Source organism: Bicyclus anynana, chromosome 18 (genome assembly GCF_947172395.1).
Source record: "Bicyclus anynana chromosome 18, ilBicAnyn1.1, whole genome shotgun sequence".
Lineage (NCBI taxonomy): Eukaryota > Metazoa > Arthropoda > Insecta > Lepidoptera > Nymphalidae > Bicyclus > Bicyclus anynana.
In genome coordinates this window covers 15249953-15264636 of record NC_069100.1, presented here as the reverse complement: position 1 = coordinate 15264636, position 14684 = coordinate 15249953, and the positions used below count along the sequence as shown (strand labels likewise).

General features: G+C 43.9%; 1 protein-coding gene across 4 annotated transcripts in view; it reads left to right on the top strand.

The window, feature by feature from the left end:
• LOC112043866 (CLIP-associating protein) overlaps positions 1-14684 on the top strand; it is a 58728-nt gene that overhangs the window by 30623 nt on the left and 13421 nt on the right. For 2 of the 4 annotated variants that reach the window (XM_052886886.1, XM_052886887.1), the window contains exons 22-34: positions 694-822; positions 1686-1870; positions 2800-2916; positions 3644-3762; positions 5234-5364; positions 6048-6135; positions 6432-6554; positions 8149-8257; positions 8697-8798; positions 10148-10221; positions 10686-10830; positions 11215-11312; positions 11782-12095. In XM_052886886.1, coding sequence (XP_052742846.1) covers positions 694-822; positions 1686-1870; positions 2800-2916; positions 3644-3762; positions 5234-5364; positions 6048-6135; positions 6432-6554; positions 8149-8257; positions 8697-8798; positions 10148-10221; positions 10686-10830; positions 11215-11312; positions 11782-12020 — 1659 coding nt within the window. In that variant the 3' untranslated portion in view covers positions 12021-12095. Of the gene's footprint in view, positions 1-693; positions 823-1685; positions 1871-2799; positions 2917-3643; positions 3763-5233; positions 5365-6047; positions 6136-6431; positions 6555-8148; positions 8258-8696; positions 8799-10147; positions 10222-10685; positions 10831-11214; positions 11313-11781; positions 12097-12866; positions 13014-14225; positions 14361-14684 lie in introns of those variants that run through there. The other 2 variants (XM_052886889.1, XM_052886888.1) reach the window with 2 other exon arrangements.

Here is a 14684-nt window from a genome sequence, read left to right as displayed (position 1 = left end):
CCGGCTGGGCAGATTGAGATTTTCTTAATTTGTCCAGGTCTGGCTGGTGGGAGGCTTCGGCCGTGGCTAGTTACCACCCTACCGGCAAAGACGTACCGCCAAGCGATTTAGCGTTCCGGTATAATATCGTGTAGAAACAGAAAGGTGTGTGGATTTTCATCCTCCTCTTAACAAGTTAGCCCGCTTCCATCTTAGACTGCATCATCACTTCCCATCAGGTGAGATTGTAGTCAAGGGCTAACTTGTAAAGAAAAAAAAAAAAGGCTTTTGTCTTCAGGCCCTGAGAAATTCCTCAGTCCCTGAGATCTGGTTATGAGGGTATTTTCCGCTGAAGCTTGTATGCTAAGCTCAGACCAATTATAGAAGGATCTGTATCGCACTCATAGTCACGAACAAAATTGTCTGTCATTTTCTGAGGAAAACGAGCTTAGATTTGGTATATATCTTGTACTAAACTAGAAGTTTTTGACCGATTCTTACACAATTCAATTACACAAAAAGGTATTTTACGGAGCTCTTTAACCAATGAACACGATTACAACTATTTAACACCGATTATATGGAGACAATTTTTATAATCGCATTAGATCGTTGATCATATACTTTGACAGAAAAGTAACATCTAGCGAGGCACGTCCTATACAATAATTGGTCTGAGATGCTAAGCTATAACGAAGTGGGCGTCTGTTGCAGAGCGCGTCGTGGTCGGGCTCGCGGCTGGGCTGGGAGAGCTCGCCGCCGCCGCCGCCGCCGCCCGACGACATCATCGAGCTGTGCGCCTGCACGCACTGGACCGAGCGCAAAGATGGCCTCACCTACTTGGTGAGTCTGCCACTTCCTTGCGTCATTGTGTCCAAAATGGACGTCTGTCGTCAAAGACGCCAATTATTATTATAGAACGACGTAAGAATAAGAATAAGAAGAATAAGAATCATTTATTTGCAAGAAACATTGCATTTAGTTATACAAAGATGTTCTTATGTATTAGATAACAATGTTTCACCATTAATAGGTATACAAATTATTGTTTATTTAATTAAATTAAAAATAAAATGACATTAAGTTTAAAAGAAATATAATTAATACTATTTTTTTGAAGCATCAGCAAAGTACTCTTCTATGGAGTAGTAACATTTTTCTATTAGAAACTTTTTAAGATTTTCTTTAAGTGTAGGTTTGCTTATGCTTCTGGTTGACAGCTGTTGTGGCAAGTTGTTATAGATTTTTGGCGCCATATGCAAAATACTTTTATTAAATTGCGCAGATGAATGCTTTATGTAATTAATTTTATAGTCTTCTAGGATTGTTAGAGAATATGAAAAGGTTTTCATTTGATTTGATGAATACAACAACTTCATATATATACAGACAAGGACTAGTCATAATTTTTAATTTTTTTAAATGAGGTAAACATGTATCCTTAGGTTTTAGGTGGCAAATAGCCCGTATACATTTTTTCTGTGCCTTAAGCACTCTTTCTTTATCAGTAGAGTTACCCCAAAAAATGATACCATAAGGCGGACTGTCGAAAATTGATAAGTTTTGTGGTCACCACTGACGAAGAGTGGTGGTGCACGCGAGTGTTGGTGATGTGTCCACAGCTGGTTTAGTTTAAGACCCTCAGCTCAGTTGGGTGATCAGTCCTAAGTAGGGAATGAATTGTATGGAGATGGCTTTGTCCGCAGGCCAACTACCTGAACAGCGGTCGCCTGCTGTCGGAGCAGCAGCTGAGGCGGCTGACGGAGCTGCTCAACAAGATGTTCGTGGACGCGCACACCAAGGTGTTCTCGCTGCTGCTGGACGCGGTGTGCGAGCTGCTGCTGGTGCACTCCAACCAGCTGCGGGACTGGCTCTACACGCTCATGTTCAGGTGAGAGAGCACCAATTGTTACAACATCAATAACATTAAAACATTATAGCACAAAATCACTAACGCGACTAGCAGCGTGACGGTGTTCACGCTGCCTAACAAAGACCTGAACTCAAGTCATCAAATACTCTATTATGTATACCATCACATTTGCAACAGCTACGTACAAATACCTCCTTTTTATTAAATAAAAAAAAGCCTTTTATTTCTTGTCTTACAAGTAATATATAATATTATAGACAGATTAGTAATACAAGTAATACAAGAATCCCTCTAGGAGAGGGTGAAGGCCTCCTCCAGTTCAGACCATCTCTGCCGATCTTTGGCTAGTTTAGCCCATGTATTGCCAGCGATTTTTGCGATGTCGTCGGACCACCTACTATGTGGTCGGCCAATTCGCCTGTAACCCGGGGGGCCTGACCACGATGTCAGTCTTGTTGTCCAACGATCGTCACTCATCCTTGCTACATGGCCTGCCCATCGCCATTTTTGTTTTAGAGAGTATTGAAGAGCATCTGTAACCTTGGTTTTTTGATATATGGTAGAATGTCGTATCTTCTGAATTTTTTTTAATTTTCATAATACTTCTCTCCATACTTCTTTAACCATTGCGAATTTTGTTTTTTGTACGAACTCCTCCTTTTTATTATAACATGAATATTGAATGTTATAAGCACCCGTACTCGAGGAACTCGTAACAAGTGATTTTTAAGACGGCGCATGTTGAGAGGTTACTCACTCTGGAGCCCTGGACACGGGTACTCAAATGTTCCGCATCGGGAATTTTGAATGCTTTTTATTCAATTTTAATATTTTTTTGTATATATTGTTGTATATTTACATTGTTAAAATTTATAAAAAAAATATAAATCTCTAAATATAGCCCCTACCATGAATTAATTAATTAAGGAATATGTGTTACCTCACAGATTACTAATGAAACTGGGCACAGACATCCTGGGCTCGGTGCAGAGCAAGATCATGAAGACACTGGACGTCATCCACGAGTGCTTCCCCGCGGAGCTGCAGCTGCATAACATATTCAGGTATTTCGTCTTACATCGTGGCTATACATTACCGATAATAGAAACATCTTGATAGATTCAAGAAAGGGTGAATCTTAAAATATAGCTCTCTTTCGATCTAATGGTACGAGAGCTATTGGTCGACATTTGTCTTCTTTTTTCGTTACGAAATATGTCGTGGTGCACATAATAGGCCTACTGGAGGCTATCCATCTCTTTATATGGGTCTCGGAACAGGTGTATCGATATGACAAGGAAAAAGTGGCAGGTATACAAGATTCAAAAGGGTTGTAAGACATCCAGGATTACGGTTTCCACCAATATCCTTCTTTAAAATAAAATACTTCATCAGTTTTAGGCGTATTCTCTAAAAACTACAACGGAGTTATTATATAAGATTTTGACGGCCTCCGTGGCGCAGTGGTATGCGCGGTGGATTTACAAGACGGAGGTCCTGGGTTCGATCCCCGGCTGGGCAGATTGAGATTTTCTTAATTTGTCCAGGTCTGGCTGGTGGGAGGTTTCGGCCGTGGCTAGTTAGCACCCTACCGGCAAAGACGTACCGCCAAGCAATTTAGCGTTCCGGTACGATGCCGTGTAGAAACCGAAAGGGGTGTGGATTTTCATCCTCCTCCTAACAAGTTAGCCCGCTTCCATCTTAGACTGCATCATCACTTACCATCAGGTGAGATTGTAGTCAAGGGCTAACTTGTAAAGAATAATAAAAAAAAGTACAAATGTGTTTCAGGTTTCTAGCAGACGGTGCTACGGCGCCGACGGCCAAGACGAAAGCGGCGGCGTTGAGGTTCCTGGCGGACTTGGCGCACGACTATTGCACGCCCAACAGTTTGGCCGTCGCTTTACATGGTGAGTGTTTTCATGGTGATTATAGGCCACTTTTATAAAACCGCCCAATGTAATTTAATGCTTAATTTTTTTGAATAGATCCAATGCTGTAAATTATTGATTGGAATTATTTTTCCTGAATGTTGTACAAATTTTTCGCTATCGTGAGAGATATATTGCTGTTGAATCCCTCTGTTAGCTGAGGATTTCATTCTTATTTTAAATCCTAGAATCCTTTGCTTCAGTACTCGCGACAAACAATAGTTTTGTAGTCGAACATAATGGCCTGCCACATTAATGAGTTGCTCTTTTCGTGCTTAATCGCGATGCTCCAATTATCCTGTCTTTTGTTACTAGAAATTGGCACGACCAGGAGCATGTAGATGTAATGTTGCTACACTATCTCTGCCTCCTTCCCTTGCAACTTCCCATGCCACTCGTCGACGTTTGGGTTTTCTCCCGGTGAGCTGTGAGTGTTGACGTACGTCGTCAGGGGATTTAAACCTACAACCAAGGTCACAAATTCTGGGACCTGCTCAAGATGTTTCCTCTATAACAAGTCGATGTTAGAAAGTACAATCCTTGTAGCTGCTATCCGCCGCGTAAATGTATCTTTCTGATTTTGGTTGATTCTGACCGCGACCTGCGATCGCGTCAGGGTCGCACAACCCACTGCCTAGTATGATTATATATGGAGCACTAAACAAAAGTCGTCGCGCGACGCGGTCTCGGGCTTTGTTTAGTGCTCCATATAAATTCATACTAAGCAGAGGGTCGCGCGATCGCAGGTCGCGGTCGCCAAGAACGGAAGGCTACCTTAAGCAAGTGGATCGTTCGACTCTGTCGCAGTCGCCATGATTGGAATGCCACCTCAACGTGGTACCATTACGTAGAGTCCGCTTTCCGGCATAATCTCGCCCACTTTGCCTTTTTGATCTTGAGCGTCCGACTTCTTAAATTTGAGAGCCACTCAAGTTAGCGTTTACGATGTTCTTTTTTTTATACAAAATAAGCTAGCGCTTGACCACGATCTCACCTGATGGTAAGTGTAGATGTGGCCTAAGGTGATACGCGCTTGCCTATTCACTCTCATCTTAAAGATGCCCAAGTTGTAAGAATTAGGAAACACTGACTTCGGGAGAGAGTTCCATACTCTAGCCATACGTATAAGAAACGAAGAAGCAAATCGCTTCGTACGAGTCCTAGGAATGTCAATGACGTAGGGATGGAAACCTACCCGGTGTCTTGCAGTGCGATGGTAAAATGGTGACGGTGGTACGAGCTCAAATAACTCCTGTGCACACTCTCCGAAATATATTCTGTAAAAAACCGAGAGACTAGCAACCTTCCTACGATGACCAAGGGTTTGAAGTTTTTTCAGAAGGGGTGAGTCTTCGCCTATAAGTCTCCTGGCTCGGCGAGCCTTCTTGGGACGGCTTCGGAATTTTGGCTTGTTTGGTGGCAAACCCTACAGTAAAACCATTGTGTGCAGGGGGCGCGACGGACGTGGCGGGGCGCGCGCTGGCCAAGGTGTCGGCGCTGGCGGGCGACCCGCGCGCCGGCGACGTGCGCCAGTGCGCCCGCCGCGCGCTCTCCTGCCTCTACGACTGCAACCCGGTGCCCGTGAGTGCTGCCATCTTTGTAATACTCGACGGGCCAAACTGATGGCCTACTGGATGCTATAATACTGTTTGACTTTTTCAAAAGAGCAACTGTTGAGTTTCTTGCCGGTATCTTCTCAGCAGAACCTGCCTTCCGAACCGGTGGTAGAATCTTTACAAATAGTCAACTGACGTGTCAAAAGTGCTTGTAAACTGAGCCTACTTGATATAAATGATTTTTGGTCTTTTTGATCTTTGATCTAACTGGATAGTTATTACCCAATAGCGGACGCCTGCCACAAATCCCGCGGGAACTATGGTTTTTTGCGGGATTATATATAGCCTATCTTCTGCTCCAAGGTCTAACCACGTCTAAATCGGTTTAACGGGTAAGCCATGAAAACACAGCAGCCAGACAAACTTATTTTCGAAATACGATAGTAGCTATGCACTAACCAAGTAATTTTGCGGATGACATGCAACATACGAATCCTACAAAATACACCGTCTTATGCTCTATTTAATATTATGTATTGCTTACTATACGCGTAATAGTTCTGTGACGCTGAATGCGTCCATCCAACCGCGAGCACTAGATGAATAAACAGCAGCCCAACAATTGAGCCCTTCACAACTGGCCGTAATCGTAGTCATAGTCGTGGTCGCCTAGTGTGCAAGCTGCCTCACGTATGCGTTTGTTGTCAGTTCACGGCGCTGATGTCGGAGCTGCCGGCCGACACACAAGCCCTGGTCAACGGCGTGGTGCAGCAGCACGTGCGCAGGACTTCCAGCAGTAAGTGTATTCAGTGATTTAACGTTTCGGTACGACGCCGCGTATAAACCGTCAGTGGTATAAGAAGATAAGATAAGAATACTTGTAATAGAATAGAACATAACAGGCGATCCTCACCGTAGTGAGCGTTGGCGTTTTTGTAGAATCCTTGCGCTTCGTTTGGGATTCTATTTTAGAATCCTTAGCTTCATCGGTACTATATACCCGCTCGCGGCAGTCAATAACTTTGCTGTCTAGCTTATATTATTATTTATTTCTACTAGTGCCAAAATAACTGTTTTTCAACCGTTTGTTAGCCGGCAGCGACAGTCCCCAGCGCGCCGGAGCGACGCCGCACTGCGCGACGGCCGAGGACGTGTACTCACGCATCAGGAAGACGACCAGCGAGATACACACCTACACCGCGCAGCATGCCACCGGTGAGATATTTTAGATGGCGCTAATAGTTGCTACTAATTTTTAAGTTTCTCTTTCATGTGAAATTTTATTTTTGAAAGAAGTTTTACTTCAGTCGTGTTTGTTTAAAGCACACTGATTTTTATTTTGATTGTATGGTTGTAAGACCTGTCGTGCTGTATGGATCAGAATGTTGGGCGGTGAAAGGGACTGATAGTAAACGAATGCATGTGAACGAAATGCGTATGTTGAGATGGATGTGTGGTGTGACAAGAATGGATAAAATAAGGAATGAGTATATAAGAGGAAGTCTGAAGGTGGCGCCAGTGACAGAAAAATTGAGGAGTAGAAGGTTAGCTTGGTATGGACATGTAATGCGTAGAGAGGAAAGTCATATTACTAGAAAAATGTTGAATGTGCAAGTGGAAGGTAATAAGAGGAGAGGAAGGCCAAAGAAGAGATGGTTGGATTGTGTGAAAGAGGACATGTGTGTAAAAAGAGTGGATGATGAGTTGACGAGTAATAGAGACGAATGGAAAAGATTGACATATTTTTCCGACCCCACTTAAGTGGGATAAGGGTAAGGAGATGATGATGTATACTTTTAACTTTCCGGAAATAATTGATTGGTAATGAACCGTTGACACAGGCGATATTGCAGACTTTGCAACATCGTCGCGATGTAGCTCGTCTGTCGGCTTTTTACCGCATATACTTTGGCGAGTGTGCTCAGGAACTTCACTCCTAGTTCCTCCTTCTCCTTTCTACCACAGAACAGCAAGACGTCGCGAACGGTGGCATCCATATATTGTGGATGTCCGGGCAACTCGTACGAAACGATTTGTATCTACATTTCTAATTCGTACAGCAAAAATTTGGAATGCCCTTCCGGCGTTTGTGTTTCCTGACACCTATACTTTAAACACCTTCAAAGCAAAAGTGAATAGGCATCTTCTATGTAAGCGCGCTCCAACTTAGACCGCATTAATGCTAACCATCAGGCTTAATTGTAGTCAAGCGCTGGCCTAAATTGCATTAAAAAAAAATTGGTACTCAGTAGGGCAGATGTAATTGATGTCTCCCTGTTTTTCGGAAATCGAGTTTTCATTGAATCTCGAATCATTGTATTGAGGCTATCCAGACTAATTTTATGATGATCTGTCTGTGTGTATGTCACCATCTTATCGTTTTTGATCTGCTTTACCGATTTGGACGAAATAGGCGGCATATGAAAGGGCTTCACAAAATTTTGATTTCACTAAACCTTTGATCCAAATAATAGATTTTCAAAAATCTCAAAAACAAACATTTTTAGTGTTTGTTTGTTAGGTATAAGCGAAATTCCGAACCCTTACCTTTCAAAAATAGCACGAAATCGCACGGTTGGCCTGAAGGGTGAACTATAATAGTTCACCCTTCAGGCCTAATCTAGACTAATCTTTAAAGTTATTGTATTTTTGTTTCCGTCTACCTTGTGGTCAGTGGAAAACTATTGCCTAAATAGCAACAGAAATATATACAGAATATACTTATTAATTATTAATATATTTAAATATGTAATTAAACAAAAGAACTGATCGTTGTACGAGTATGTAGTGATGTTGTCAACTGTTTCAGAATGCGGCAACCACATGTCGAGCAAGGACTCGGGCATCAGTCAGATGTCGGACGCGACACTGTCCAAAGGGCAGAACGGCGCGCCCGTGCCCAACGGACACTACAACGCGTGAGTTACTTGCCCAGAGGGCACGTTAAGATATTCAACTTTTAACGATAATTTGCAGCCTTTGGTTATGCTTCATAGAACTGGCCCTACTATACGGCGAACGGGACGCCCTCTCCGTTGGCCATGTGCTATGAAGCGTTACGAAAGGTCATACGACCTGACGCTTGATAAATTAAATTTGAAAATAATATTACATTACCATAAAAATATCATATCATAAATAGATGAAAAAAAACTATATATATAGATATTGATTGATACAGAGTCCAAACTGCCAAAACGCATTGATGCGTGATGAGTCAATGTCGACCAATAGCAACGGAATAGAAAATATCGCTTGCAAAAAGACAGTGATATTTTCGATTCGGCCGCTATTGGTCTACTGCAGTGGGCTATCACAAGCCATGATGATGATGATGACGTGTCGTGGGTGTGGCAGCGAGCTGATCCTGCGCGCCGCGTCGGCCGACAGCTCGGAGGAGGCCAGCAGCACCAAGGAGTCGTCGCCCACTCCGCACAACCGGCTCGACTTGCAGCACGGGTGAGCTATATAATATACTAGCAAAATCACGCGTATGCACCCGCGTAATTCCTTTTCCCATGGGAATGGAAATAATGCTAATAGCCTATGTCGCCTGATAACATGGTTTTCTACTGGTGAAAGAATTTTTCAAATTGGTCCAATAGTTTTTAAGTTTATTTGTTACATACAAAAATACAAATCTATATAATACAAATACTAATATTCCTCTTTGGAATATTAGTGTAGATGACCTACGAAGAACAAACACTAACGCACCGCGAAACACTCTCCTTTTAGACACGAGTTGTTCCCGTTTATGCGTCACTGCGGATGACCCTGATGAGGAGTTCACATATACAGGAAGAAAATTTTTTTAGTGCGGATATTTTTATATTTTGTACATAAACAAAATTTAATGATCACGTATTTTTTCTTTTTTTTTTTAACTCAAAAATAACAAAATTATCGTTAGCTAAAGTTATTTACTTTTAAACAGAATTTTAGGGTCACCCTATTGTGCGTTTATTTTATTTTCGTTTGATACCTAAAGAACGTCACCAGATCACTTTTAAGCTGAATATATCTTGTTTAGTAATAATATGTACATTATTTTGTTATTTTAGAGACATAAATTAAAAAAAAAAATTACATAAAATGTATCGAACTGTTTGTAGATTTATATTCTATTAATGATACAGAACCACGAAAAAAAATATCCGCACTAAAGACCGAATCACCCTGTATATAAAATTTTAATAAAAAAAATACAACCGACTTCAAAACCTAAAAACGTTATCACTAAACTAAAAAGCGAAAAATAACATCATAATATGTTCTACCTGTTGATCAGTATGAAGGCGGTGCTAAGGCGGTGATGTATTAATTCAAGCCATGTGAAAATATCTTATAGATTTAGATTTTGCAGACAGTGTAGTTTCATGTGGTCCTGTCAGAAATGGCCTCTTTGAGTAATCGGTGTACATATATAAAAAAAAAAAAAAATACCGACCGAATTGAGAACCTCCTCCTTTTTGAAGTCGGTTAATAAATTGTTTAGAAACTAGGCCTCACCCTTGGCGGTCTATATTCTTGGGCCACTTCCGTCGCCCTATGGAGGATTGTTTTTGTTAGCTTATATAGCTGCGTTGTTGGCTGATATCTCTAGCTTGCACCAACGGCTAATACTTCTAGAATATTCCACCATGGTGGAGTGCATAGTGAGTTGGGCATCCTGGCAGGTTCTGTACACTCTGTCACTGCACTACCCTGTGGATCTGTTGTCTCAGGATAATTTGCTCCATTTTGCTGGAGTCCTGCATAATATTCAACAACAGTGATTTATTAATGACTTTTCTTAACATTTGCAGCGACTACAACTCGTGCGCGCGCGACAAGATGAAGCCGTACGAGACGGACGAGAATGGAATGATCATAACCAAATGTAAGAAGTTTGTACTTTTATCGCCATTCTCTTCGAATAATTCTTTCATAGTTTGACTCTTTGTCTATGCAAAATATAATTTTTATAATAATAATTGGAAAAACGTAATGAAAACATGAAAAGGAAAAATGTTATGATTTAATTTTGCATATATTTGTGATCGCCCGGCAAAGTGTGCCCGAATCCCCGGAGTCTATTGTACATTGCACGTCCACACTAACTACACATTTAGCTTACACAGCGCTTTCTTTTCTAAAATGAAATTCGTCTGCACCCCCCACAGGTGAGATCCAATAGCGAGTCATCTCCTTTTTAGCTTGCATGCAGAGTAGTGCTGTTTTCAGATCAGCCGTTCTATGAGCGAGAAACTTGGCCGATACTTGAACTTTCTTTCACTGGCGCCACTTTCAAACTTCCCCTGGCTGTATACAACTAAATAACCAGCCAATATGTCTGGTCCGCAGCTGGTCTGCGCGAGGTGGAGGTGCTGGAGGCGCTCAGCAAGCTGGAGGTGACGAGCGCGGCGCCCGAGCACACGGAGCGGCTGCTGCTGGCCACGCACGAGGTGCTGAAGTACGGCGACTGCAAGAAGCCGCAGGAGTACTTCAAGTGAGCTTCGTCCTATCAACTATCAACCCATATTCGGCTCACTGCTGAGTTCGAGTCACCTCTCAGAATGAAAGGGGTTAGGTCAATAGTCCACCACGCTGGCCCAATGCGGATTGGCAGACTTAACACACGCGGAGAATTAAGAAAATTCTGTGGTATACAGGTTTCCTCACGATGTTTTTCCTTCACCAATGTACACAACTGAAAAGTTGAAGGTACGCATGCAATCGGAGGCAGAGGTCATATCCACTAGGCTAACTAGCTAGCCTTAGCTAGCTTGCTAAAACTGCTACTATTATTTAAGTTTCTCTGTAATATATTATTTTATTTGAAAGAAGTTTTACTTTATTTTCTGGTATTTGAAATCCTCCTTTTTTTCTCCAGAAACATAGTTCGAGTGGCGCTGGCCACGCTGTCCGTGGACGAGAGCGCTGCGGACAAAGAGAACGCCGACAGCGCCGCCAACGCCCAGCAGCCGTCAGGTGAGACTACGTGTGTCTGTTCATATTATAAAACAAACTCGTACGTCGCTTCTGTCTGTCTACTAAACGGAATGAAACGAGAAATGACAAAATCGAGTGGTGCTTTAGACCATACGAGTGAAATAAAACTTCTTTCAAAAATAAAAAACAAAACGCCATCTATGAGCCTCAGGCATAACTGCATCGAACAGGTACTTGAAGTGTGTATAAGGGGATTGTTACAAAGTTTTCTAAGAACGCCATCTACTGGTAGTTTAAAATAACAAACACTGTAGATGGCACGCATCGCTTGAATACTCTTTCCGTAACGCATTCACAAAGTTACAAACTTACAATAATACTAGAAAACTTAACGTTTTTTTACATGATAAACGTAAAAAAAAGTTTTTTGTGAAATTCTTTGTGTCAAATTTCGTTACGTTGCATGAAGACTGTGACAAGATCTACTAAAGTTTGCACGTTTGTCAAGGCTGGGGCACCGCGAACGAGCGCGCGGCCGCCGAGGCGGTGAAGGTGCTGGTGTGGCTGTGCCGGCGGCCGGAGACGCGCGCGCAGTGGCTGGAGTACTTCGACCTGATCCTGCTGAAGCTCATCAACGCGTACGGCGCGCTCAGCAAGGAGGTCATGCGCGCCGTCGACGTGGGCATGCCGCACATCGCCGCCGCGCTGCCCGCCCCGCAGGTACACATCTGTGGTGGTCAGGAGTAGGCACGGTAAAGGTGTGGTGTGGCTGTGCCGGCGGCCGGAGACGCGCGCGCAGTGGCTGGAGTACTTCGACCTGATCCTGCTGAAGCTCATCAACGCGTACGGCGCGCTCAGCAAGGAGGTCATGCGCGCCGTCGACGTGGGCATGCCGCACATCGCCGCCGCGCTGCCCGCCCCGCAGGTACACATCTGTGGTGGTCAGGAGTAGGCACGGTAAAGGTGTGGTGTGGCTGTGCCGGCGGCCGGAGACGCGCGCGCAGTGGCTGGAGTACTTCGACCTGATCCTGCTGAAGCTCATCAACGCGTACGGCGCGCTCAGCAAGGAGGTCATGCGCGCCGTCGACGTGGGCATGCCGCACATCGCCGCCGTAAAGGGTGCACACACATTGCACCCTTGTGTTGGATAGACAGTTGTTTTACACGGTAAGGCACAAATAGTGTCTGAAAGTGATACTCTACTACGAGTACCCTTCCTATGAAACGTCACTCAAATATTAACCTCTCAATTCCATAAACAACTGAACTCCAAATTCATGTACACAAACAAATTTAAGCATCTCCTTACTTTAAAAGCATCCTAAAATAAATGGAACTAAAAGTCACTAAATGAATTTGCACAATTCGTGTCGTGGTCACTCCTTTCGGAGTACTTTGATTCCGCGTAGGCCTTTTGGCTTACGTACAGTCGACGTCCACGTGATGACCAACCATCACAATTTTACACTCTTATTCGAATTTAAACTTTATGCTTATGGGATTTCAAAATGCCATAAGCATAATCTTCGTTGTTAATATCACTAACGAATGATGTCGCTGCGCTGTTGTGATGTTGACGATGTCTCCCCGCAGGTGCTGGCGCTGCTCAAGCCCGTGATCCGCACGCGCGGCTACCCCACGTCTCTGTGCGCTGTCAAGCTGGCCACCGAGGTCGCCAAGGCGCGCCCGCACGAGCTCACCGACGACATCGTCGGCCAGCTCATGGAGGGGGTCGGACATGTGAGTTTTTAATATTATAGTGTAAAAAATAGTAGTCTGAGACAGATATGACGTCGCTCGATCTCGTGTTGGCTCGTGCCGACGCTAGGTGGGGCGACATGTTTCCGTAAAGAGTAGGCAGTTAGAGAGGGGTAGCGATCGGTTGGCGGGAACGACTTGCGATATAAAGCGCCCGTCGTATGGTCAGCTTCAGTGTGCTTGTAGCGTTCGAGCCGTCTACATCTCTTGTTGTGTAATTCTTTATAGCCCCGTCTATAATAGAGTGACTTGAGTGGAAAAGGGGAGTGTTTGTTAACAATCAAAGGATCTTTTAACCCTGCACACAGCGTTCACAAGTACGTGACTTCACTCAAGGCATTCTCTGCCATTCTAGGGTCTTATTTTGGTTACATTACATTTTGATTTGTTAATTAAGTTGTCCTGACAAATGTTGTGAAACCTTTGTTCAACATTGGTTTTCTCATATTTTTTTAAATCCACTTTTCATAAGTGGATTTAAAAAAATATGCTTCGGGCTAACAATAGATATTTAAGTTGTTTGATTGTAACAATGTGATCTGCGTTGTTGCAGTTAGCCTATGTGGATTCAGATCATGAGTTGGGCTATAAGATGGAATTTTCTTTCTTCTTGGAAATTTTCAGTTAAAATTCTCAGCCCGGAGAGTTGATGGTGTTACTACCCTTGCCTCGGAGAGCACGTCAAGCCCAAGGTCCCTGTCATTATCATGAACATGTGACGGTGGTCGTTAATTTAACATTATTAGGCCAACACCGTCAACCATGCGGCAGGGTTGCGGGTTTCCATATTCCCACTTCTATATGGAGGGAGGGCTAGGCTTTAGTAGGCCATGATGGTGATGATGTATTGCATAATTTGATGGCCTCCGTGGCGCAGTGGTATGCGCGGTGGATTTACAAGACGGAGGTCCTGGGTTCGATCCCCGGCTGGGCAGATTGAGATTTTCTTAATTTGTCCAGGTCTGGCTGGTGGGAGGCTTCGGCCGTGGCTAGTTACCACCCTACCGGCAAAGACGTACCGCCAAGCGATTTAGCGTTCCGGTACGATGCCGTGTAGAAACCGAAAGGGATGTAGATTTTCTTCCTCCTCCTAACAAGTTAGCCCGCTTCCATCTTAGACTGCATCATCACTTACCATCAGGTGAGATTGTAGTCAAGGGCTAACTTGTAATGTAACTTGTAACTTGTTTGCAGCTGGCCGACCACCAGAACTCCGCCGTGCGCAAGGCGGCCGTGTTCTGCATGGTGGCCTTCACGTTCGCGCTGGGCGAGGAGCGCATGCAGCCGCACCTCAAGCACCTCTCCGTCAGCAAGTGCCGCCTGCTGCAGGTGAGCCGCGCTAGCCGCGCCCGCCGACCAATCGCGTTGCAGCTTATCAGTACGAACTTCGTGTTGGAGCAACACGATTGGCCATCGTCTAGAGGGCGCAGTCTGATGGCTTATAGCGAATACCACAGAACAGACAACGCTAAAAGCTAACGCTTAGTAGCAAGGGGGCGTGGCCCGCGCACACCCGGGTGTGCGGAACGTCGCAAGCGTGTCCGCGCATGTACCAGCAGTCTTGTTTTGTTCTGTGACAAAAGGAATAAATAATATTCAACTCTAAAGTAAGGGTGACATATTTCATTTTCACTAAATATTAAACAGCCAATT